Source organism: Mobula birostris, chromosome 6 (genome assembly GCF_030028105.1).
Source record: "Mobula birostris isolate sMobBir1 chromosome 6, sMobBir1.hap1, whole genome shotgun sequence".
NCBI lineage: Eukaryota > Metazoa > Chordata > Chondrichthyes > Myliobatiformes > Myliobatidae > Mobula > Mobula birostris.
The window spans coordinates 48,438,545-48,465,962 of NC_092375.1; the positions used below are offsets into that span (position 1 = coordinate 48,438,545).

General features: G+C 40.6%; 1 protein-coding gene across 1 annotated transcript in view; it reads left to right on the top strand.

Moving 5' to 3' along the window:
- The window catches only part of mao (monoamine oxidase), a 187,236-nt gene extending 164,669 nt beyond the window's left edge, over window positions 1-22,567 (top strand). The window contains exons 14-15 of the mRNA XM_072260440.1: window positions 18,159-18,221; window positions 20,367-22,567. Of these exons, the coding sequence (XP_072116541.1) occupies window positions 18,159-18,221; window positions 20,367-20,522 (219 nt within the window). The 3' untranslated portion in view covers window positions 20,523-22,567. The remainder of the gene's footprint in view (window positions 1-18,158; window positions 18,222-20,366) is intronic.
- The last annotated feature ends 4,851 nt before the right edge of the window (window positions 22,568-27,418 follow it).

Consider the following 27,418-nt stretch of genomic DNA (forward strand, 5'->3'; position numbering starts at 1 on the left):
GTTAAGGTCCCATTCAGCATACTGATTAAAGAAAACCTTAGTAGCCCATGGAATCCAAGGAAGTGACAGGGGTTGAATCCAAATCTGGCTCAGTGGCAGGAAGCTTTTTGAATGGGTATTTTATAGACTGGAAGGCTGTTATCAGTGAGGGTCCTTAGCTTCAATACTTAGTTACATGCTTTTCCAATATGTATCATTGACTTAGACCTCGATATAAAGGACATTATAAAGTAATGTGCAGATGATGCAGACAATTTATGTGGTTGATAAGGAAGGGAAATGTTTTAAATATTGAAAAATAGTTACTCGATTAGTTGGGCTGAATCTCCAGGAGGACCACCTTGTCGCAGTTTGGAGACTTGTGTGCTTTGGTGACCTGGAGAGCTATGTTGGCTGGAGTCAGGGCTTTATGCTCTGGCTTGTCTGGCACGGGTGACACTGCCAAAAGCCAAAGGGTAGAGGACAGACTAAGAGTGGTCCACCATTCCTCCAGATTCAGGGTTTCAGCTCAGGGATAAACAACCCTGACTGGTAAAACAGCCACAAAGAATCCTTCTGCATCTGAGTGCGATAGTATTCCTGAGCTTCCACCCGGGACTTGCAAGACGGACAGTAGTAAAAGCCGAGAGGAAGTTATTGACATGATGAAGGAAGCCCTGAACACGGCCGGTGATGGACGACCTTCGTAGCTGCCCTAGATGCTGGTGGCTTAACAGACAGTAAGTAAATTGAGCTGTAAGTTGGGAAGCAAGTTGGAAGTCAGTTCTGAGAAGACTGGAGTAATGCATGCAGGAGGAACAATAACACATAGGAATAAACACTAGGAAGATATTGAGAGTTATGGACAAACAGTATGACCTTGGTGTATGTCCACCAATCCTTAAAGGTAACAAAATTGGTTAATAATGTATTTAAATAGGCAAATGGCATGTTCATTTTTATTAACAATGGTGTGGAATAAGGGAGCAGCCTCTATATGGTAGAAATTTATACTACATTAATTAGAGTCCAGTTTGTGTACTGGATACAATTTGATTGCCCGGGACTTATGAAGATGTTGCCTGGAATAAAAAAAATGTTGAGCAAAAGTGAGAGAGGATGGGGTTGTTTATTTTGAACACAAGAGGCTGAAGGGTGTCTTCAGTGAGATGTACAAAATGATGAAGAACCCAGATGAAGCAAATAGGAAAGATCCGTTTCCTTAACGGAAGGGTTACTTTCACAGAAATGAGGGGAAAGGATTTCAGCAGGAGGTTGGCCGAGGTCTGGAAAAGATAGCAAAGTCAAAAGGTCTCATTGTATTTGAAGAATACTAGGATGTATTCCCATCTTTGATAAGTGACCTGCAGGACTATGGACTAAGTGCTGGAAAGAGGCTTTAGGCTGGGTAGATCTCTTTTGGTCCACTGTCATTGATGCCATCATTTATTTAGGCAAAAAGCTAGCAGTTAGAAGAAACATTGAAAGTAAGAAGTAAAAAGTGTATTCTGGATGGGGAACTTCAGTGTCCATCACCCAGATTGCCTTTTAGCACTATCTTGCAGTTATGTCAGAATACTTAGTGCTACGTCTTGAAGAACATGGTTGCCAGATTGGTTGTGCAATAGTCACTGAATGAACCAACACAAGAAAGAAACTTATTTGGTCTTATCCTCAGCAGTTTACTTCTGGCCAATAAATCTGTCATCATTTATGATACATTAGTCGAAGCAACTTATTCACAGTCCCATCTTCACATCATATCCTTCCCTTTACAATTTCCATACTACAAACATGCTAAACATTTTAGATTCAGAACTCCGCTGGCATCTCAAAACTAGGCATACAAGTTGCACTGTGGACCACAGCAACAGAGGGAATGTACGCCACCACAACCTGTAATCTCGTGGCCCGGCATATCCCTCACTTTACTATTATTGTCAAGATTGGAGATCAACTCTGGTTCAACGAGCAGAGTGGAAAGGCAAGCCAGGAGCAGCAGCAGGCATTTCCAGAAATGAAGTGCCAGCGTAGTCGCAATACAGGACTAGGTGTGTGCTAAACAGCATGCAGGAGAGTGAGCCAAGTAATCGCACGAGCAACAGATCAGATCAAAGCTTTGTAGTGCCACCACATGTAAATGTGGTGGACAATTAAGTAGCTAAAGGAAGGAAAACATTCCAAGAATACTTCCACCCTCAACAATGGCAAGACCTAATAAGCTGCAGTACTGATTCAGTCCAAAATGTTGACTGTTTATTCCCTTCCATAGTTGCTGCCTGTCTTGCTGAGTTCCTTCTACATTTAGTGTGAGCTGAATGGGAAAGATTGGTCAGCTAATCGTGAAACCCACTGAGCCAGAACAGAAACCATTCCAGGAAGTATAAAAAAAAATCCTGGAGCAATATGCGCTGTGAGTTTGCTGCAAGTTCTCTTCCCAAGGTTTAGGCACCTAGATGCTCTGAAGAAATCATATAGTGAATCCCTGCAAGGAAGAATAGTAGGGAGAAGCAGTTATTTTCAACAGAAAATTAAATTAAAGATCCAAAAAAAAATTATTAACTATTGCTTGTAACTTAACAGCAATTTTTGTTTTGCATGGCAAGTACAAATCATGATGTTAAACTTGTTTAAAATGCCTCTGATAGTGCTCTTCACTTTTAATTACTGCAGTGATAAATAAAATTGTTTTATGTTGGGGTATAATGCATGTCAGAATTAATTTGTCATTTTCCATTAATTTAAACGTGCATTAGAGTGCCAAAATTAATTATTTATATGAAAGTAATCTCAAAATACTGTTTTCAAGACCCTTAAACTAATTGGAAAATGTAACTCAGATTATATTTGTTGGGTATTAACACATTAATGCTATTAATGTATTTTCTATTGCCCTGTTCTGAGATGACAGGCATTCTGAACAAACCAGGGCAAAATAGAAGTCACCATAGAGTGAAATTGTTAACCTTCGCTTTTCTCAATTTTCTCTAATTGTGCATTGCATGAACACATTACATCCCTCCTCCTTATGTACCGGCGTGTACATACACAGTCAGAGTGTAACCTAAAACAACAAGCAATGAATTTCATGATACTTCTCAATAACAAATAGGCTTTATGAAAATGGAAGCATTTATCAAATTGTGCAGAGCACAGTATGATTGATTCTTTTTCGATCCTGATTGTTGGTCACATGATTAACCAACATACTTCAAGAACTATCTCTCTGGATTCAATGTTTTATTGTATCATGTCCATCATGATCTGTAAAGCCTCCGCAGTATATGTTTTTAACCTTTTGGTGTGACTGCTGGAGTAATTTCTTCTGCAGTGGAAGATCATTTTCTCCATAGAACTATAATGGTAATGTACTCAGAACGGTATCTGTTCACATGTTAGCTGCGTTTTCCTCATTTTAAGTTTATTTTTCCCTAATCAATATCCTGTGTGTTGATAGATCTTTTGGTACTCAAAAGGTTCGACACTCTAATTGTTTTAAGTTGTGGTTTCCCTTGATCTTCTGTTTGTTCTGAGGAGAAATAATTCACATTCTGTAATACTGTTGTCAATCAGAAATAATCCTTGATGCCATTCTGCAGAGCCTTTGAAAGTGCTAAGGTAACCATGGCAATACCACATGTCCAGTTATTCCAATTACACAGTGTTAACAGATTTTCCTCACAATGTAATGAGACAGCGGCAGCAACGAGAGAATTGACATTTCAGGGAACTATTTCTTAATCGTCTGATGCGTGCATTTTATGATACACAGCTGAGACCGCTAGCGGTAATGAACACGTTAATAAAATTAATACTTCCCTCTTATTCATAATAGTCCACGATCTTCCATGTGTCACATTGGGATGATGGTTTTATTGGTTCATTCACTGTAATTTTCCCTTGTTTGAGAATCCATTTACCTAATCCTACTAAGTGGGAATGGCTTGGGGAGGGGCCTTAAACATTAAAATTCTGATTGTCTCAATTTTTCCCAAAATGGCAAAGAAATAGAGCTCACTTCAGGTGGATGACCATTCAATCAACCCCTCTAATTAAGTCATGGGCTTGAGACATTTTTCTCTTTCCATAATGTGGAGCCAAATATTTCATTTCCTGTTTTTATCTCAGATTTTATGTAGCTGTAGAGTTTTGGCCCATAAAGCTTGAGGTCATCTGAAATTCTACTGTCTGTGTTTACCTTTGCACAGAGCCTCATTCATGCTACACCAGTGTGGTCCACTAACACAACAGGTTTTAAAATTCTCATTCTAGTGTTTAAATCATTCTGTGGTCTTGCCACAATCCAGCCATATATGCTCCTCCAATCCTGCACTCTTCACTTCATCATTGGTGCCATTGCTTGTGCCCATCTGGGGCCTAAATACCATTCTGTCCTTCTTTTAACACCCTTCTCCAATTCCTGCTCAAAACTTGACTTAGGCCAGGCTTTTGGTCATAGATATTTACCTTCAAGTTTCTCAATAAATAAATCCTAACCAAGTGCCTTAACCTAGGTTTAACATTTATGAATAATTTATGTAAAAACACAGCTTTATCTACTTGGTATTTTTGTGATATAAATTAAAATTGTGCTCTTATTTTTAAAAAAATCTTTGACAACCAATCTCTATAATGTCTATTAGGAAGTTTGAAAAAAGGAGGAAGCACAAATCTTAATCAATATTTTAAGGCCTTAATCAATGGTGTTGATGTTCTTTCCAGATTAATACAGTGACAAGGATTTGATCGGCCCCTTATCATGATCCCCACTCTCATTTCATGACTATGACTTGTCTCCCTTCAGTCCCAAAATTTTTCCAATATCTCGTCCTTGGTCATTAGGATTTCTACAGGTTCTTTCATGCTACGTGAGACTGTTACTATCAGGATATTTGTATTCTCCTCCACAGTGAAAACCAATGCCAAAGAAAATATTTTCATGGATCCCCCATTTCCCTGTTTCCTGGTATGAATTCTGCTCCACCTTGGCATTTATGTAAATAGTCATAGTTACAGTCATAGTTATACTTTATTGATCCCAGGGGAAATTGGTTTTCGTTACAGTTGCACCATAAATAATTAAATAGTAATAAAACCATAAATACTTAAATAGTAATATGTAAATTATGCCAGGAAATAAGTCCAGGACCAGCCTATTGACTCAGGGTGTCTGACCCTCCAAGGGAGGAGTTGTAAAGTTTGATGGCCACAGGCAGGAATGACTTCCTATGACGCTCTGTGTTGCATCTCGGTGGAATGAGTCTCTGGCTGAATGTACTCCTGTGCCCAACCAGTACATTATGTAGTGGATGGGAGACATTGCCCAAGATGGCATGCAACTTGGACAGCATCCTCTTTTCAGACACCACCGTGAGAGAGTCCAGTTCCATCCCCACAACATCACTGGCCTTACGAATGACTTTGTTGATTCTGTTGGTGTCTGCTACCCTCAGCCTGCTGCCCCAGCACACAACAGCAAACATGATCGCACTGGCCACCACAGACTCGTAGAACATCCTCAGCATCGTCCGGCAGATGTTAAAGGACTTAAGTCTCCTCAGGAAATAGAGACGGCTCTGGCCCTTCTTGTAGACAGCCTCAGTGTTCTTTGACCAGTCCAGTTTATTGTCAATTTGTATCCCCAGGTATTTGTAATCCCCCACCATGTCCACACTGACCCCCTGGCTGGAAATAGGGGTCACCGGTACCTTAGCTCTCCTCAGGTCTACCACCAGCTCCTTAGTCTTTTTCACATTAAGCTGCAGATAATTCTGCTCACACCATGTGACAAAGTTTCCTACCGTAGCCCTGTACTCAGCCTCATCTCCCTTGCTGATGCATCCAACTATGGCAGAGTCATCAGAAAACTTCCAAAGATGACAAGACTCTGTGCAGTAGTTGAAGCTTCGTGTGATGTGGTTAATTCTTAAAGATAGTATGTCCTAGTTGGTTTCCTCATGTGTTGTCAGCTTCCCTGGCTTTATCCATGAATCTGCTCCCAAGTTAACATGTACCAAGATATTTAAATATGCTATCAACTTCCTTCAGGAACAGTGGGAAGATGAAAGAAATGATCAAGGGGAGAGTCTAGGAAGCATTGAAGTTAATTACGGGATGGCAGGAAGAAATGCTGTCACTGAAGATACTTTGGCTGTGATGTGATGTGCAAGGTCAGATCCAAGAAGAGCAGCAGCATTAGAAGGGACAGAGTGCTTACCTGTGTCGGCTGTTGTAGACCCGGGAGAAGAAGAGGCTATGTGCCAAGGCTGAGAATTCAAAATTATGCTTTGTGGTTAAGGCTGTTTCAGGGATACAGCAAGAATGAAAACCCGAGCATTTTTCATATTCCTTTCATGATTTTTTAAGAAGTTCTCAGCAAACTTATTATCAAAGTACATTAACAACCCTGATATTTATTTTCTTGTTGGCATACTCAGTAAATCTGTGTTTTTTTATCACCTGTTCCTTTTCTGTTGTGTGAGAGGAAGGGGTATGGGTGTTGATGTTCTGTTGTATTCTGTTTTTGTGTGCGGGGGAGGGTTTTTGGGGGAGTTGATGTTCCTGTTCCGTTTTGTGCAGGTGAAGGGGAGCTTTGGGGATTGATGATCAGGATCTGTTCTTTTTGTGTGTGTGTGTGTGTGGTGTGGTTGGTTTGATGTTTCTCTCTGAATGACTTTCGTGTCCTTTCTTGGTTTCATGGCTCTCTGGAGAAGATGAATTTCAGTTGTATATGGATACGTGCTTTGATAATAAATAAACCTTTGAAACTTTGTATAATAACCATAACAGAATCCATGAAAGACTGCCCAACTTGGGTGGTCAAACAGAGTGCAGAAGACAACAAACTGTACAAATACAAAAATAAAGAATAATAATAAATAAGCATAAGTATAGAGAAGGTGAGATGAAGAGTCCTTGAAAGTGAGTCTGGTGATTGTGAGAACATCTCAAAGATGAGGTAAGTGAAGATGTGTGAAGATATCTCCTTTGGTTCAAGAGCCTGATCATTGAGTGGTAGTAACTGTTCTTGAACCTGACAATGAGAGTCCTGAGGCTCCTGTACTTCCTTCCTGAAGGCAGCAGCGAGAAGAGAGCATGTCCTGGATGGCGGAGTTCCCTGATGATGGATGCTGCTTTCCTGCAACACTATTTCATGTAGATGTACTCAGTAGTGGGAAGGACTTTACTTGTGATGGACTGGGCCATATCCACTACTTTTGTAGGATTTTCCATTTAAGGGCATTAGTGTTTTCATACCAGGCTGTGATGCAGCCAGTCAATATACTCTCCACCACACATCTGTAGAAGTTTTTCAAAGGCTTAGATGTCATGCTGAATCTCAGTAAACTCCAAATGAAGTAGAGGCACTGCTGTACTTTCTCCATAATTCCTCTTGTGTGTGGCCGGACAGGTCCTCCAAAATAATAACGCCAAGGAATTTAAAGGTGCTAACCCTCTCCACCTCTGACCCTCCAGTAAGGACTGGCTCATAGACCTCTGGTTTTCTTCTCGTGAAGTCAATAATCAGCTCCTTAATCTTTCTGACATTGAGAAAAAGGTTGATATTATGGCATCATTCAGCCAGATTTTCAATCTCCCTCCTATATGCTGATTTTTCACCTCCTTTGATTTGATCTACAACAATGGTGTCGTCAGCAAACATGAATATGACATTGGAACTATGCTTAGCCACACAGTCATAACTGTAACACGAGTAGAGCAGAGAGCTAAGCACTCAATCGTGTGGTGCACCTGTGCTGATGGCAATTGTGGAGGAGATGTTGTTGCTAATCCAAAATGACTGGGATCTGCAAGTGAGGAAATTGTGGATCCAGTTGCACAAAAAGGTCAAGACCTTAGCCTCAATACCTTTTATTGCTTACTGTTTAGTTTTGAGGGGGTGATGGTATTGAATGTTGAGCTGTAGTTGATAAAGAGCATCTTGATGTATGCATCTTTGCTGTTCAGTTGTTCCAGGGTTGAGTGAGAAGTCAATAAGCTGGTACCTGCTGTGAACCTGTTGCTCCAGTAGGCAAATTGGAGTGGATCTGTGAGAGCTCAGATGGTTCCTCCATGTTTTGATGAACAAAGCGAGTACAGAAGGCTTTGAGCTCATCTGGAAGCGAAGCCCTGTTGTTGCCTATGTCACTGATTGACCTTTATAGGAGGTGATAGTATTCATGCTCTGTCACAACAGTCAAGCATCCTTCATTGATTCAAGTTTAGTCTGGGTAGCAAATGAGTAGTAAAATACATGGATAATAGTGGGCATGAAAATATTTTTGCAGTAGGTGTTTTTTGGACTGATCAACTAAGATGAAACAAATGACGTTATCTGTTATCTTGAGATCAAGAACCACACCCAGTCCCTGTGGGAAAGATTTTCAAACTGACTTGGCTTTAAATATACTGGTATATTTCTGTAAGGTACAAAAATTGATTAATTGGGTGAATGAAATTCAAAAGAGAAAGAATTTGCTGAAGAGAGCGATATCATTGTGTAGTAAAACACCATAGAATATTGCAAACATTTGTTAAGTTTCCTTCATAACCTTTCACTGAACCGCACCATTAATCTGATTTTCAATCATCTTTTGGTTTTCAAATTAATGGAAAACATTTAAATTTTTAGTGTCAACCTGAAAGGTTTTATTAGAGAATTTGCTATCTTGAATCCTGCTGTCATTCTGACAATTTCCTCTCGTTATCAGTTTGGATGGCAGCCGCAACAGCCCATGGGCAAAACATTTTACACAGCAGCGCTTCAACTGAAATGTAGGAATGTTTTCCCCATTCTCTCCACCCCACTCTCATTGATGTCCACGGACACGTTCATTGCCAGCTGGTCATTTACTTATGGTGGTTAGTCAGGCACTGCACCTCTTCCTGTTTTACAGTGGGAATGTGAGAGTAGGACATTTAGTGTGACCATCCATGATATGTAAGAGGGGAACAAGGGAAAATCCTAGAAACTATAGACCGGTGAGTCTCACGTCAGTTGTAGAGAAAATGCTGGAGAAAATTCTTTGGGAACGGTATATGAGCATTTGGAAACCCACGGCGTAATTAGGGGAGGGGGGGGCAGCATGGCTATGTGCAGGGCAGCTTGTGCCTTACCAACTTAACTGAGTTTTTTGACAAAGTGTCGAGAGAGATTGATGAGGGTAGGGCAGTGTACGTTGTCTACATGGATTTTAGTGAGGCGTTTGACTAAGTCCCTCATGGGATGATAATCCAGAAGATTAGGACGTGAATTGGCTGTTTGGATTCAGACTGGCTTGCGCATAGAAGACAGAGGGTAGTGATCGAAAGGACTTATTTGAGCTGGAGGTCTGTAGTTAGTGGAGTTCCACAGGGACCTGTGCTAGGACCTCTGCAGTTTGCGATGTATTTAAATGACCTGGATGAAAATGTAGATGGGTGGGTTAGTAAATTTGCGGATGATACCAAGATTGATGGGGTTGTGGATAGTGTAGAAGACTGGCAAAGAAAATGGCGCGATATATATCAGTTGCAGATATGGGCTGAGAAGAGGCATATGATGTTTAACGCAGATAAATGTGAGGTGTTGCACCTTGGTAGAGCAAATGCAAGGAGACAGTACACTGTTAAGGGCAAAATCCTTAACAGTGTTGCTGAGCAGAGAGATCTTGGGATTCAAGTTTACATCTCCTTGAAGGTGGCTACACAGGCTGATCAGGTGATTAAGAAGGCTAATGGAATGCTTGCTTTTATTTATGGAGGCTTTGAGTTTAAAGTCAGGAGGCTATGTTGCAACTTTATAAAGCTCTGGCTAGGCCACATCCGGAGTATTGTGTACAGTTCTGCTGCCCCACTATAGGAAGGATGTTGAGGCTTTGGAGAGGGTGCAGAAGAGGTTTACCAGGATGCTGCCTGGTTGAGAGGGTGTGTGCTATCACAAAAGGCTGGATAAACGGGTTGTTTTCTCTGGAGCATCAGAGGTTGAGGGGAGATCTGTTGAGGTTTACAAGATTATGAAAGGCATAGATAGAGTGGGCAGAGACTATCTGTTTCCCAGAGTAGAAATGTCTAATACCAGAGGGCATGCTTTGAAGATGAGAGGGGGTAGGTTCAAGGGGGACGTTTTTTTTAAACTCAGAGTGATGGGTGAATGGAATGCACCGTCTGGTATGGTGGTAGAGGCAAATACATTAAAGGCTTTTTGGATAGGCACGGGCATGTCAGGAAAATGGAGGGATATGGACATGGTTTTGGTAGGAGGGATTAGTATTTGGGTGTTTTTGATTTGCTTTTTTAGCTGGTTTAGCACAACACTATGGGTGAATGACCTGTTCCTGAGCTATCATGTTCTATGTTTTATGTTATATATGCTCACCATAGATCTGGTCCTGTGCAATCTGACAGTAAAATGAATTACCTTGTAGTTAGGGAAAGGGTGATCTTAGTATGATTGAATTTCTCAAACAAATGGAGAGTGCAGAAGTTTGATCTAAAATCTTTATTATACTCTCTTATTGTTCCTAAACTGGAAGACCACTGCAGGATGAGTGAGGAACAGGCTAGCATAGACTGGGAACACAGACTATCCGATGGGACAGTTGAGGAACAGTAGAAGACTTTCAAGGAGATTTTTCATAGTGCTGAACAGAATTGTATTCCATTTAAAAGCAAGAGCAGTAAGGGTGGAGAGAGCCAGACTTGGATAACTGGAGAAATGAAAGAAGGCATCAAGCTAAAAGCTCATGCATACAAAGTCAGCAAAAGTGATAGGAAACTAGAAGATTAGGAAAAGAACCACCAAGTAAACAATAATGGAAGGGAAGATAGATTATGAAAATAAACCAGCACAAAATATAAAACCCAGTAGTAAAAACTTATTATTATATAAAGCAGGGCAGGGTGGCCCAAGGAACATGCTGTAGGCCCCTTATAAGATGAGAAGGGGAATTAATATTTGCTTATGTGGAAATGGCTGAGGCCTTGAACAACTATCTTGTGTCAGTTTTCACAGCGGAGAACATGTCCAGTATGTCAAAGGGAGATGTTCTGGATGTGATGAGAGGTGAAGAACATCGATACAATCACTGTCACTAAAGAGGTAGCAAACTAGTGGGCCTAAAGATAGATGAGTCGCCCGGTCCTGATGGGATGAAAGAAATGGTGAAAGTTATAATAGATGGTTTGTGATAATTTACTAAAATTCTCTGGACTCTGGGAAGGTCCCAAGCCAAAAGGCGGTAACTATAGGCTATAGTCAGGAAAATGTTTGAAACTATCGTTAAGGAAGATGTAACAAAACCTCTGGGTAGAAGTGGTTGCATCAGGCAGACACCACATCGGTTCATGAAGGGTAGGTCCTGTTCGACAAACTTACTGGAATCCTTTGAAGGTATGAGACGTGATTTAGCTAAGATAGACTGGCAAATGACACTTAAAGGATTGACGGTGGATATGCAATGGCAAGCATTTAAAGGTTGCATGGATGAACTACAACAATTGTTCATCCCAGTTTGGCTAAAGAATAAATCAAGGAAGGCAGTGCACCCGTGGCTGACAAGAGAAATTAGGGATAGTATCAATTCCAAAGAAGAAGCATACAAATTAGTCAGAGAAAGTGGCTCACCTGAGGACTGGGAGAAATTCAGAGTTCAGCAGAGGAGGACAAAGGGCTTAATTAGGAAGGGGAAAAAAGATTATGAGAGAAAACTGGCAGGGAACATAAAAACAGACTGTAAAAGCTTTTATAGATATGTAAAAAGGAAAAGACTGGTAAAGACAAATGTAGGTCCCCTGCAGACAGAAACAGGTGAATTGATTATGGGGAGCAAGGACATGCAGACCAATTGAATAATTACTTTGGTTCTGTCTTCACTAAGGAGGACATAAATAATCTTCCAGAAATAGTAGGGGACAGAGGGCCCAGTGAGATGGAGGAACTGAGCGAAATACATGTTAGTAGGGAAGTGGTGTTAGGTAAATTGAAGGGATTAAAGGCAGATAAATCCCCAGGGCCAGATGGTCTGCATCCCAGAGTGCTTAAGGAAGTAGCCCAAGAAATAGTGGATGCATTAGTGATAATTTTTCAAAACTCGTTAGATTCTGGACTAGTTCCTGAGGATTGGAGGGTGGCTAATGTAACTCCACTTTTTAAAAAAGGAGGGAGAGAGAAACCGGGGAATTATAGACCGGTTAGCCTAACGTCGGTGGTGGGGAAACTGCTGGAGTCAGTTATCAAGGATGTGATAACAGCACATTTGGAAAGCGGTGAAATGATCGGACAAAGTCAGCATGGATTTGTGAAAGGAAAATCATGTCTGACGAATCTCACAGAATTTTTTGAGGATGTAACTAGTAGAGTGGATAGGGGAGAACCTGTGGATGTGGTATATTTGGATTTTCAGAAGGCTTTTGACAAGGTCCCACACAGGAGATTAGTGTGCAAACTTAAAGCACACGGTATTGGGGGTAAGGTATTGGTGTGGGTGGAGAGTTGGTTAGCAGACAGGAAGCAAAGAGTGGGAATAAATGGGACCTTTTCAGAATGGCAGGCGGTGACTAGTGGGGTACCGCAAGGCTCAGTGCTGGGACCCCAGTTGTTTACAATATATATTAATGACTTGGATGAGGGAATTAAATGCAGCATCTCCAAGTTTGCGGATGACACAAAGCTGGGGGGCAGTGTTAGCTGTGAGGTGGATGCTAAGAGGATGCAGGGTGACTTGGATAGGTTGGGTGAGTGGGCAAATTCATGGCAGATGCAATTTAATGTGGATAAATGTGAAGTTATCCACTTTGGTGGCAAAAATAGGAAAACAGATTATTATCTGAATGGTGGCCGATTAGGAAAAGGGGAGGTGCAACGAGACCTGGGTGTCATTATACACCAGTCATTGAAAGCGGGCATGCAGGTACAGCAGGCGGTGAAAAAGGCGAATGGTATGCTGGCATTTATAGCGAGAGGATTCGAGTACAGGAGCAGGGAGGTACTACTGCAGTTGTACAAGGCCTTGGTGAGACCACACCTGGAGTATTGTGTGCAGTTTTGGTCCCCTAATCTGAGGAAAGACATCCTTGCCATAGAGGGAGTACAAAGAAGGTTCACCAGATTGATTCCTGGGATGGCAGGACTTTCATATGAAGAAAGACTGGATGAACTGGGCTTGTACTCGTTGGAATTTAGAAGATTGAGGGGGGATCTGATTGAAACGTATAAGATCCTAAAGGGATTGGACAGGCTAGATGCAGGAAGATTGTTCCCGATGTTGGGGAAGTTCAGAACGAGGGGCCACAGTTTGAGGATAGAGGGGAAGCCTTTTAGGACCGAGATTAGGAAAAACTTCTTCACACGGAGAGTGGTGAATCTGTGGAATTCTCTGCCACAGGAAGCAGTTGAGGCCAGTTCATTGGCTATATTTAAGAGGGAGTTAGATATGGCCCTTGTGGCTACGGGGGTCAGGGGGTATGGAGGGAAGGCTGGGGCGGGGTTCTGAGTTGGATGATCAGCCATGATCATAATAAATGGCGATGCAGGCTCGAAGGGCCAAATGGCCTACTGCTGCACCTATTTTCTATGTTTCTATGTTTCTATAATATAGTGCATAATAGCAAATTATTATCAGATATAATATTTAAATAGGGAAGGATTGCAGCATGCTGTTGTGCAGAGGAACTTGGGAGTGCTTGTGCGTGAATTACAAAAGGTTGGTCTGCAGGTGCCATAGGTTATCAAAAGGCAAGTGGAATGTTGGGCTTCAACATTAGAGAGATTGAATTTGAGAGCAGGGAGGTAATACTGCAACTGTACAGGGTACTGGTGAAGCTACACCTGGAGTACTGTGTGCAGACTGAACAAGCTGGGGCTTTTCTCTTTGGATCGGAGGGGGATGAAAGGTGACTTAATGGAGGTGTACAAGATGTTAAGGGGCACAGGTGGAGTGGACAACCAGAGACTGCTTTCCAGGGTGGGAAAAAGCAAACACAAGGGGGTACAGTTTTAAGGTTATTGGAGGAAAGTGGAGGAGGGATGCCAGAGATAAGTTTTTACACAGCACGTGGTCAATGTGTGGAACACATTGATCAGTCTTGACTTCAATAAGGCATTTGACACAGTCCCCAACCAGAGATTGCTACGTAAGCTTGAACATGTGGGCATTAACAACAGCCTTCTACATTGGTTAAACATGTTCCTTACCAACAGACAGCAACGTGTGCTTCTTGAGGGGGCAGAGACCCCTGAATCTCCAGTAACAGCCGGAGTGCCCCAGGGGACCGTGTTGGGACCCTTACTTCTTCTCATTTACATCAACGACTTGCCAAATATGGTCAAGTCCAAAGTCAGACTTTTTGCAGATGATTGCATAATTTACCCTGAGATAAAAAAAATGACCAAGATGCTCAGCTGCTGCAAAACGATATTCATTCATTATGTCAATGAGAGTCTCAATGGCAAATGTCCTTCAACTCATCTATATGTTATGCTGTGCATGTCAGTCACAAAGTTAAACCAACCAACACGACATATAACATGAATGGACAGATTCTTGAAACAGTCACCCACCACCTGTATCTTGGTGTTGAAATTAGCAAGGATCTGAACTGGGCATCCCACATCAATCAGATTACAGCCAAAGCAAATAAAATGCTGGGTATCCTGAGAAGAAACCTCCACTCATGTAGTAAATCCGTCAAGGACATGGCATATAAGACACTCATCCATCCAAAGCTTGAGTATTGCGCGGCCATATGGGACCCCCATTAAGCTAACAATAAGAAGTCCATTGAAAAAATCAAACGCCGTGCTGCTCACTTTGTGTTAAACGATTACAGCAGGATATCCAGTGTCACCAATATGCTCTCTAACCTTCAATGGGAACCACTTGAAAACCGACGTATTAAACTACAGTTAATTTTCATTTTCAAGGAAGTTCACAACATCACTCCATGAAACATCCAAATTCGTCACAGGGTCTGTTCAACTCAACAGCAAACTGGACCTCACATATTGGAAACTCCTTCATTCAATAAGATTTGCTACCAGTACTCACTCTACCCAAGATCAACAAGAGAGTGGAATCTTCTGCCGCCAGACCTGCCCAGTATTTCTGACATTAATTACTAGTTAAGATAGACTTGATCAAATGGATTTAGGGGATCTTGTCAAGAAAGCTTATTTTACAATGTAACTCCCACGCCGTTCACACCAACTGCGCGCTATAACAGCCGTCTGGCAGTGCTTGCGCAGTACCAAGCAGAAGCAGAAACACCATGCTAGGGGTCAGTGGTAGAGACAGATACGTTAGGGGCATTTCTTAGGTACATAGATGAAAAATGATTAGGACTGTGTGGGAAGGAAGGACTAGATTGACCTTAGAGTCAGTTAAAATGTCGGCTTCATGGGTGAAAGGGCCTGCACTGTACTGTGCTGTGATGTTCTGCCTTCTTACTGGAGGAAAGATGTACTGGCTTTGGATACTGTGCAGGTGAGGTTACTGAACTAATTCTGGAGAAGTGGAGCGGGAGATAGCCTCTGAGGAGGAATTGAGCCACTTGGGACTATATGCACTGGAATTCAGAAGAATGAGAGGGGATTTTATAGAAATGTATAAAATCCTTTAGGGGTAGGTAAGAAAGAGGCAGGGAAGTTGTTTCCACTGGTAGGTGAGTCTAGATCTAGAGTATACAGCCTCAAAATTCAGGAAAATAGGTTTAGGGTGGAGGAGAGGAGAAACTGCTTTTCCCTGAGAGTAGTGAATCCGTGGTATTTCTTCCCAGGCTGCCCCATTAAATGTACTCAAGGCATAGATTGTTGCATTGCAGAGGAATTAAGGGTTATGGGGAAAAGGCAGGTAGATGGAACTGAGTCGATGGCCAGATCAGCCATGATAATATTGCACAGCGAAACAGGTTTGATGGGCCAAATGGCCTACCCCTGCTCACACTCTTATATTCTTGTAACTTCTTATTCCTGAAACAAAGTTGTTTTAAGAAATCAAACTCAGAAACTCAAAAATTAGGTTTAAAAATTAACCTAGCTGTTTGCAGAAGAGAACTCAAAACATAAATCATCTCTTGCAAGTTGAATTATACCTCAACTCCAGTCTTGATGGGTCAACCTGTACCACTCTCTTCCCCGCTAAAATCCAGAAATGCAAACTTGCCTTTTTTATGCCCTGTCATTATATAAACCTAGTTGAGTACTAGGGTCACTGTGCCCTGTATACTCTCTGCACCACTTATACTTGTAGTAAGGTGTGATGCAGCAGCTGCTCAATGATCACAAGTTCCACATGGTCTCATTGGAGTGTGTGTAGCTTGTATCTCTGTGTTCCAGAGAGTAGTGGCTTCCATTTAATTAGCCCTTTTCACATTCTCAGATTTCCCAAACCATTTCACAGCCATAACATGATTTATAGGGAACAAAAAAAAGCTCATTCGTAAAGAATAAGGTGCCATAGTTGGTTATGAAAAGGAACAAGATTATGAAGTGGTATAGAGATACAACACAGAAACAGACCCTGTGACCCAATCTTCCCTGCTGTTCATGGTATCTACCTGAACTAACAACACTAACCCTTTCGTTCCTTCTATCAAAGTGCATGACCATTCACTTCCTGACACTGTGTTCTATCTGCCATTTCTTTGCCAATTCTCCTAATCTGGCTAAGCCCTTCTGTAGCCTCTCTTCTTCCTCAAAACTATCTGCCTCTCCACCTATCTGCATGTCGTCTGCAAATTTTGCAACAAAGCCATCAATTCCATCATCCAAATCATTGACATGTAACATAAGAAGAAACAGTCCTAACACTGACCCCTGTGGAGCAACACTACTCACCGGCAGCCATCAGAAAAGGCTCCCTATACTTTTGCGTAGAGCTGTAGTAATTTATTTATTGCACTGTACTGCTGGCACAAAAAAAAACAAATCTCATGACATATGTGAGTGACGATAAGCCTGATTCTGATGTGGGTCCCTTTTGTGGACTGAGAGTGGGAAGGGGGCAGGGAGAGGGGAATCATGGCTGGGAAAAAGAGAAGGGAGAGGGAAGCATGAGAAGGACATTCTGTAATGGTAAATAAACCAATTGTCTGGACTCAAACGACCTTGCCTGGTGTCTCAGGGCTGGGTGTATCTGCACCTCTGCCATCCCCTCCGCCCACCCTCCCCCCCCCCCATCCTGGCACTCCTTCTCTGTCATCTACCCCACATACTTCCTGTGGCGATCCACTCTCACCATTTTGAACATCCTTTTCTCCTGCCAGATTTACAAACTCGCTCTCCACTCCATTTTGACAAATACAGTACTATGCAAAAGTCTTGGACACCCTAGCTATATGTATGTGCCTAAGACTTTTTGCAAATTACTGTATGTACTCATATCCCTACATCTCTCCATTCTACATCACTCCTCAAAGCCAAGGTTCTTAAAGAATACTTCTGCACTTGCTTGAATAGTATTTGAGTCCTGCTGAAGGGTCTCAGCCCAAAATGTCGACTGTACTCTTTTCCATAGATGCTGCCTGGCCTGCTGAGTTCCTCCAGCATTCTCTGTGTGTTGCTTGGATTTCCAGCATCTGCAGATTTTCTCTTGTTTAGTATTTGAAGTTTGGTAGGATTTTTGTTTTAGAGAATGATCCTAAATAACATAACCTGCAAATCACACTGAAGTATCGACCTAGATTATATTCTTAAACCCTGCGTTGAGCTTTTGACAGAGAGGGGGAAGAGTGCCATCACTCCACTGAACTAGCAGACTTTGCTAGTATATTTTCCAGACTCTGAACAAATGATATTGTGATTACAGCACTTAACTACATTTGTTTAAAATTTACAGCCTCCAAGTTGACTTCGAGTTCAAATTGTTCTCATAGTACAATTGTCCACTCACAGTGTTTTAGTAAAGCCAGCTCACTATTTTCAGAAGTGCTCTGCTAGCTGAATATTTAAAACTGATTCCCATGTGATCTTGATGTGGCTCAGAGTTGGTCTGAACATAAGTACTATACTCGTGGTATTCTGAATGCAGGGAAATGTTGAAATATCACTAAAATGATACAACTAAGAGGATATGCTAATCCAAACGAAGATCAGTGACCTTTCTGTTAGTATTTGCTACTGGCTGTATAACAAAGGGATAGCCAAGGGTAATCAAGCGAAGAGTTCTAAAAGCTTACATCTGTTTTTTTGTGTGTTTCTTCAGATCTTGCATGAGATGGGAAAAATTTCAGTAAATGAGATCTGGCAACCCGAACCTGCTTCTTTGGTATGTTTATGACTATTTTTATCATATCTCCTTGATTTCTATCTATGATCTAATGTACATCCCACTGGGTCACCTAATTGCAGCAGCATCTGATCTTTTCCAATTAATTCATCAATTGGGGTCATGGGCTACTTTAAATGTATTCTTAAAATAATTAGTCTTGTAGTAGCATTAATATAAAGGATTCAGGCAATTATTTTTGTTGTGTAAATGGCTTGTCTACTATTGAGATTTTAAAACCATTGCGTCATCTCCATACAGAAGGATCACAATTCTTTTAAAATCAAAACACTTGACCATTGTTATTTGTTTTTTCATAGTTTCTCTATATAATTGAAAAATGCTATCAGCAGCATTCAATCAACAAAACCTCTTTTATGCGTTAGAGCATGATTTGCATTTTAAACTTAATTAAAAGAAAGTTAAAGACTTATGCTCATCAGTAGTTTCCTTTATCTCTGTTTAATTGAATATATCTTTTAACCTGGGTTAAATGGTGTTTTTTACCATTTTATGTTTTCTGGGCTCAGGAGTTTTCAGTCAGCTCTCTGATTCATCTAAAGTTCTGACCCAATTAACAGGGACACAGCTGCTATGAGCTTACATTATCAACGGAGTCTCAGAAATATTACAATATAGAAGGAGTCATTGCTGGCTCTATTTAAGAGCAATCCAGCAAAGCCCACACCCCAGCCTTTCCTAATAGCCCACTATTTTACCCTTTTATCTGGTCATTTGCCCTTTGAACATTAACACACAGCACCCCCTCCACAACCTGCCACTCTCAGCAGTACATTACAGATTCTAACCTCATGTTGCATTAGAAAAAATCTTCCTCATGTTGATTTTATTCTTTTGCCTTTTTCCTAACACTTCTTGCGCCAGAACCTTGTATGTTGTAATTTCCACATCAATCATATCTGTCACCTTGTAAAAAAAATCTCAATTTCCTTAACCATTAATTGCCTTCAACAAATCTGTGATGACTTTCCCAAATCATTGCATTCTTGTCTAAGTAACTGCTAATTGTGTTCCCTATTATTATCTTCAAAAGTTACCTTGCCACTGAAACTAAACTAATTGGCCTATGATTATGCAATCTATCCTTTTTGAACAAGGATTTGCAGTTTTCCAGTCCTTATTATTATTACCTTCAGGTATCTGAATAATCGTGACTCGGTCTCAGCTGTTTCCCTGTCCTATCAGAATAACTAAAGGTGTATCCTCTCTGGATTCAGTGATTTATCCTTTTCAAATAGTTTTCTTTCCTGTACCTTTTCTTCCTCAGTTTCTTTAACTGATCCAGAATCTCAATTTCATACTCCCCTGCTGAGCTTTCAGCACCATCATCATTTTTGGGGAAAGATGAATGTCAGCCATGCCTTCTGGTTCTGTAGACAGATCTTGTTGGTCTCAGACTGCCCCACACCATCCCCTTCTCCTCTTAGGTCCTAATTACTTGTTATCTCCCGGTAAAAGATTTTTGGATACTTTCTATCTTTACCACCAGTCCTTTTTCACACTGTCTCTTTTCCCAGCTTTATTTGACAATAGTAGAGCAGCAGATAAGGGATATGCACTTAATAGAACAAATACTTGCTGCAGTTTATTGTTCCTAGTGGCAAAGGAGGCCTGCGGCTATTCATATCTTTTTGATTTTTGGATGTTCCAGCTGTGAGAATCATTCTTCTGCTAACTGATGATTGTGTTGTCCAGATCCTTTTAGTTTATAAGGTCAGACTTGAAACTATTTCCCTGCAATAAGTCCTGATTTTTGTACAGCTTTGGCTTTTTGTTAATTGTAACCCACTCCATATTTAATATGAGAATCAGTGAAAATAATCTTCTGGAAGCAAAGCATTGCAACTGCTTGGTGAATAGGTTTCCCGGTTTTCTCTCGTTTCCTTTCATCCCCATACTGTGTCTCCACTTTCTGTTGGCCTCCTTAAAGACTGATAAATCCTGGAATAAATGTATTGTTGGAAACTCAAAACATTCCAGCTTTCAATCTTGAAATTAAATTTTAATTCTCATTTTGTCCTTGTGTGTTGATCCTTTTTGTAGAGTTATTCTGCTGTTCATTTGTGACTTTGTATGGGTCATGAACATCTTTTCACTAAATGGAGGTCTAAATATTTATTTCAGGATGTTCCTGCATTGCCAATCAAGTCAACGTTCTGGGAGAGGAACTTGCCTTCGGTTACAGGATGCATCAGGCTTTTTGGATGGTCGATATTCCTCACTTCTGCAGCTGCTGTAGGGCTTTTAGTGTATAAAAAGGGACTCCTGACAAGAAATTAACTTGGAGATTGACGGATCACTTATGATTCACTTTCACTGTCAACATTCTATCAGCTGTGCTAATCTTCTAAAATATCCCTGTTGTACTGATCTAATACAATGATTTAGTTTTCCATTAAGAAAACTGCAGATGAATCCTTATTGTTTGTGCACTTTCCGCAAGTTTTACATTAGCGTACTGGGACATATTAGGGGTTAACAGAACAATATTGATAATGAAGATCACAGATCATGCATATGCTATTTATCTTTTGATAACACTTAATTTTACTTTAATATTTTAAAGTAAATTTTAGATTTTAGAAGAAGTCTATCTTTACTGGAATGTAATTCCTTAATTACATGCTTAGTTAATATTTTAATTGTTTTAATTTTGCCTCCAATTCTGTTTACAGTCACTTGGTCTTATTAGAGAAGTGGTTTCAGTATTCACTGATTCAGAGACTTAAAGATACCAACAATTCTCTTATTATCCAACTATATTAGACAGTGATGACTTCTTAAATTCTTAAATTATATTTAATGCCTCTGAAATATGTAGACAGATATCTAACTTGCAGCTTAAAAGTAGAAATTAATTTAGTGGGATATATTGCACAGGAATTGTGTTCTTTCAACTTGAGGAATTCTCTACTTCGTCTGTGAAAATTTGATCAGCACAGTCAATGGGCAGCTCAGGCATCACTTCTATTCACAAGTTTAAGGGATTTGCATAAAAATAATGGTTCATATTTTGTGTTAATAACATAGATTTGCATTTATATTGATTAAGATAACACAGAATGGCATTTTATACCAGGAGAAAAGGATGATGCAGATTTTATTTATATTCAACAACCAACCAAGTTTCTTAGCTCCACATATCGTTAATCAAGAGTCAGACTTCGTACAAATTGTTATGAAATTGAGAGCTTTATGCTAATACCATCCTGCACTTTTGAAACTTGAAAATCAGAAGGGAAATGTTGAAAGATTTAATTTTAATTTCCTGATTTGTATTTGTGAATTTAAAAATCACCTTGGGACTTTCAATATCCGTATTTTAGAAGTTTCACCTTTATTTAGGGTACCTTACATTAATGAAAATAAAACTGATACCAAATTTATCAACAAAAATTCACTTAAATACTTGGGTTCTGACAAAGTCCTAAATTCATCCCCTTTGGCACATTCATTTGTTAAGCAAAACTTTTACTTTGCCAACCTAATAAAGTTAATCATTGGAAATTGAGATATAATAATAAATTATGTTAAAATTCTGGATCCAGATTTATAATACAGCAATTTATTTGAAGCAGTTAATTTCCAAGAAGTTGCATTATAACCAAATGTACGTGATAATGAGTCCAAAATGTTATGGTTACATGTTAAACATCAATGTGTGAGTTCAGTGTAATTGTGCTAAAGCAGATATGGAAATACAGTGATGGATAGTGCAAATTGGAGTATCAGTGTCTGTGGCAAAATATATTTGAACATTCTAGAGTGATGCTGATCTTGTCCCTTTTCAGAGACTTTGTGAGTTTAGTCTTTGTGCCTTATCCCGCGTGGTGTTTTCTCAAGTGCCTATGTGGCAGTGTCTTCAGTGTGCACATTTTCAAGCTGTAACATTTGAAAGTTTTATAATATTACCTGTAACAATGTATTTCTGCACTGGTACACAGATTATGTAAAATTTGGTATCACCTGTACTTGCACTGATAAACAGGGCAGTGTTTTATTTGCATCACACCCATTGTTCATGTTATTTTCTCTGTTCCTAAATGGAGCTAATGATTTCATACAGAAATACCAATCAATACAAAAAAAAACTAAGGTGACACACATATTGCTCCGTAGACTATTAATGGTAAATGAAAGTAACTTTAAGAAATAATAAATAACTTGTGCAAGCAGGTTTATCAGTATGTGATGACATAGTTTTAAAAATAAATACAAGTGCTGTCATTCTCTTTTTCAACAAATCCAGTGTTTTAAATCAATCTTGCGCTTATTTGAAATGAATACCAATGGTTACTGAACTGGTAATAAAACTGATGTGAAAATATTGCTGGATAAAAGTTTTAATTTAAAATTATCTTTGGGATTTTTAGTACTTTGGAGACAGTGCAAGAGGGAGGATAGGCAGGTGATAGAGAAGGGGCGTGCTTAGACTGATGGTTTGAGACGTGCCTATTTTAACGCAAGGAGTATTATGAACAAAGCAGATGAGCTTAGAGTGTGGATCAGCACTTGGATTTATGATGTTGTGGCCATTACAGAGACTTGAATGGCTCAGGGGCAGGATTGGTTACTTTGAGTGCCAGACTTTAGATGTTTCAGAAAGGACAGGGAGGGAGACAAAAGAGGTGGGGGTGTGGCACTGTTAATCAGAGATAATGTCACGGCTGGAGGAAGGCATGGAGGGATTGTCTACGGAGTCTCTGTAGGTGGAAGTTAGGAACAGGAAGGGGTCAATAACTCTACTAGGTGTTTTTTTTATAGACCACTTAATAGTAACAGGGACATCGAGGAGCAGATAGGGAGACAGATTCTGGAAAGGTGTAATAATAACAAGGTTGTCGTGGTGGGAGATTTTAATTCCCCAAATATCAATTAGCATGTCCCTGGAGCGAGGGGTTTAGATGGTGTGGAGTTTGTTAGGTGTGTTCAAGAAGGTTTCTTGACCCAATATGTAGATAAGTCTACAAGAGGAGAGGCTGTACTTGATCTAGTATTGGGAAATGAACCTAGTCAGGTGTCAGATCTCAGTGGGAGAGCATTTTGGAGATAGTGATCACAATTCTATCTCCTTTACCATAGGATTGGAGAAGGATAGGAACAGACAAGTTAGGAAAGTGTTTAATTGGAGTAAGGGGAAATATGAGGCTATCAGGCAGGAACTTGGAAGCATAAGTTGGGAACAAGTGTTCTCAGGGAAAAGTACAGAAGAAATGTGGCAAATGTTCAGGGGATATTTGTGTGGAGTTCTGCATAGGTACATTCCAATGAAATGGAAAGGATGGTAGGGTACAGGAACCATGGTGTACAAAGGCTGTTGTAAATCTAGTCAAGAAGAAAAGAAGAGCTAATGAAAGGTTCAAAACACTAAGTAATAATAGAGATCTAGAAGATTATAAGGCTAGCAGGAAGGAGCTTAAGAAAGAAATTAGGAGAGTCAGAAGGGGCTATGAGAAGGCCTTGGCGAGCAGGATTAAGGAAAACCCTAAGGCATTCTACAAGTATGTGAGAGAATAGGACCAAGTGTGACAGTGGAAAAGTGTGTATGGAACCAGAGGAGATAGCAGAGATACTTAATGAGTACTTTGCTTCAGTATTCACTACAGAAAACGATCTTGGTGACTGTAGGAATCACTTACAGAGAACTGAAAAGCTTGAGCATGTAGATATTAAGCAAGAGGATGTGCTGGAACTTCTGGAATGCAAGTTGGATTAGTCACCAGGACTGGATGAGATGTACCCCAGGCTACTGTGGGAGGTGAGGGAGGAGATTGCTGAGCCTCTGATGATGATCTTTATACTTTATTGTCGCCAAACAATTGGTACTAGAAAGTACAATCATCACAGCGATATTTGATTCTGCGCTTCACACTCCCTGGATTGCAAATATTAAATATTAAAAATAGTTAAAATTAGTAAATATTAAAATTTTAAATTATAAATCATAAATAGAAAATAGAAAAATGGGAAGTAAGGTAGTGCAAAAAAAACCGAGAGGCAGGTCCGGATATTTGGAGGGTATGGCCCAGATCTGGGTCAGGATCCGTTCAGCAGTCTTATCACAGTTGGAAAGAAGCTGTTCCCAAATCTGGCTGTACGAGTCTTCAAGCTCCTGAACCTTCTCCCGGAGGGAAGAGGGTTGAAAAGTGTGTTGGCTGGGTGGGTCGTGTCCTTGATTATCCTGGCAGCACTGCTCCGACGGCGTGTGGTGTAAAGTGAGTCCACAGACGGAAGATTGGTTTGTGTGATGTGCTGCGCCGTGTTCACGATCTTCTGCAGCTTCTTTCGGTCTTGGACAGGACAACTTCCATACCAGGTTGTGATGCACCCTAGAAGAATGCTTTCTATGGTGCATCTATAAAAATTAGTGAGAGTTTTAGGGGACAGGCCAAATTTCTTTAGTTTTCTCAGGAAGTTCTCAGGCCTTCTTGGCAGTGAACTCTGCTTGGTTGGACCAAGTCAGGTCATTTGTGATATTGACCCTGAGGAACTTAAAGCTTTTGACCTGTTCCACTTGCGCACCACCGATGTAAATTGGGTTGTGCAGTCCGCTACTCCTTCTGAAATCAACAACCAATTCCTTCGTCTTGCTGACGTTGAAGGATAGGTTATTGTCTTTGCACCATGCCACCAGGTTCTTAAATTCCTCTCTGTACTCAAACTCATCATTACCCGAGATCTTTACATCATCAGTAGGGAAGGGAGAGGTTCCGGAAGACTGGAGGGTTGTAGATGTTGTTTCATTATTCAAGGAAAGCAGTAGAGATAGGCCAGGAAATTATAGACCAGTGAGTCTTACTTCAATGGTTGGTAATTTGATGGAGAAGATCCTGAGAGGCAGGATTTATGAACATTTGGAGAGGCATAATATGATTAGGAATAATCAGCATAGCTTTGTGAAAGATAGGTTGTGCCTTATGAGTCTGATTGAATTTTTTGAGGATGTGACTAAACACATTCATGAAGGTAGAACAGTAGATGATGTGTATATGGATTTCAGCAAGGCATTTGATAAGGTACCCCATGCAAGGCTTATTGAGAAAGTAAGGAGGCATGGGATTCAAGGGGACATTGCTTTCTGGATCCAGAACTGGCTTGCCCACAGAAGTCAAAGAGTGGTTGTAGACAGGTCATATTCTGCATGGAGGTTGGTCACCAGTGGTGTGCCTCAGGGATCTGTTCTAGGTTCCCTACTCTTCGTGATTTTTATAAATGACCTGGATGAAGAAGTGGAGGGATGGGTTAGTAAGTTTGCTGATGGCACAAAGGTTGGAGGTGTTGTAGATAGTGTGGAGGCTGTCAGAGTTTACAGCGGGACATTGATAGGATGCAAAACTAGGCTGAGAAGTAGCAGATGGTGTTCAACCCAGATAAGTGTGAGGTGGTTCATTTTGGTAGGTCAAATATGATGACAGAATATAGCATTAATGGTAAGACTCTTGGCAGTGTGGAGGATCAGAGGAATCTTGGGGTCCGAGTCCATAGGACACTCAAAGTTGTTGCGCAGGTAGACTCTGTGGTTAAGAAGGCATACGGTGCATTGGCCTTCATCAATCATGAGATCCAGTTCAGGAGCCGAGAAGTAATGTTGCAGCTATAGAGGACCCTGGTCAGACCCCACTTGGAGTACTGTGTTCAGTTCTGGTCACCTCACTATAGGAAGGATGTGGAAACCATAGAAAGGGTGCAGAGAAGATTTACAAGGATGTTGCCTGGTTTGGGGAGCATGTCTTATGAGAATAGGTTGAGTGAACTCAGCCTTTTTTCCTTGGAGTGACAGAGGATGAGAGGTAACCTGATAGAAGTGTATAAGATAATGATCACGTGGATAGTCAGGGGCTTTTTCCCAGGGCTGAAATGGCTAACATGAGAGGGCACAGTTTAAAGGTGCTTGGAAGTAGGTACAGAGGAGACGTCAGGGGTGAGTTTTTTACACAGAGAGTGGTGAGTGTGTGGAATGGGCTGCCAGTGACAGTGGTGGAGGTGGATACGATCAGGTCTTTTAAGAGACTCCTGGACAGGTACATGGAGCTCAGAAAAATAGGGGGCTATGGGTAACCCTAGGTAATTTCTAAGGTAAGGACATGTTTGGTACAGCTTTGTGGGTGCTGTAGGTTTTCTATGTCTCTACTTGGGTTATACTACACACAATAAGAACAGAGAAATATGTAAGACTAAACCTGATGTTCCCAGATCAGAAAAGATTTTCACTTATTTGGAACAAACTCTTAAAGAACAGAAACAAATCAAAAAAATTGCAGGGGTCCCTTTGTTTATTTGAGACACTATGTCACTCAATTGGGGTAGGAGACTTGCCAAACAGCTTCTAACTGGTATCACACTCAAAATGTTGGAGGAACTCAACAGGCCAGGCAGCATCAATGGAAAAGAGTACAGTCGACGTTTCAGGCCGAAACCCTTCACCAGGATTCCTAATGAAGGGTCTTACCTGGCCTGCCGAGGTCTCACATGCACTTTTCTGGCCGTGCTTAAAGCAAATGGCTTTTAAATAGCATTGTGTTTGTTTACTGATTTTTGTCACTGATATTTGGCAACAAATAAGCAGCAAAACAATTCCAAACATTTTTGCTCACTGCAGTTTCAAGCATTCAAGGCTTGAGATGCCAGAAGCAGCTGGGAGTGAAAATGAAACTATTTCACTACTTCAACAAATTGAGAACTATGGAGAATTTGATTGTATCTATCAGCAATCATCTTGAATGTTACAATAAAAATGATGATTTGGAGGATGCAATTGTCGATAGAATTGTATAACGGCAGTCCATCACCTGCACTAGGTGTTCAGTGTACAGCGCTGATTTTGTACACTGGATAAATTCCACTGTCGATAACTATTAGAAACTAATAGACAGTTCCATAGTACTGTAATAGTATTGGTAGTGTTTTAATTTGTTCTGTATTTCATTGAAATATATCATTTGTTGCTCAGTTTATCTTTTCTATACTTTTTTAACTTTTTCCATGAAACTTTGGCTCATTGGGGAAGCCGCCTAATTGGGCCCAAAAGTACCGGTCCCAATGTGTCCCAATTAACCAGACTCCACGGTATTTGATATTTTTTAAATTAAAGCTTTCGGGGAAAGGGCATCAAATGAAACTGAAGAACAGCTTCAGTGGCTCTTATACAAACTCCACTTCCAGAAAAGTTGGGATAT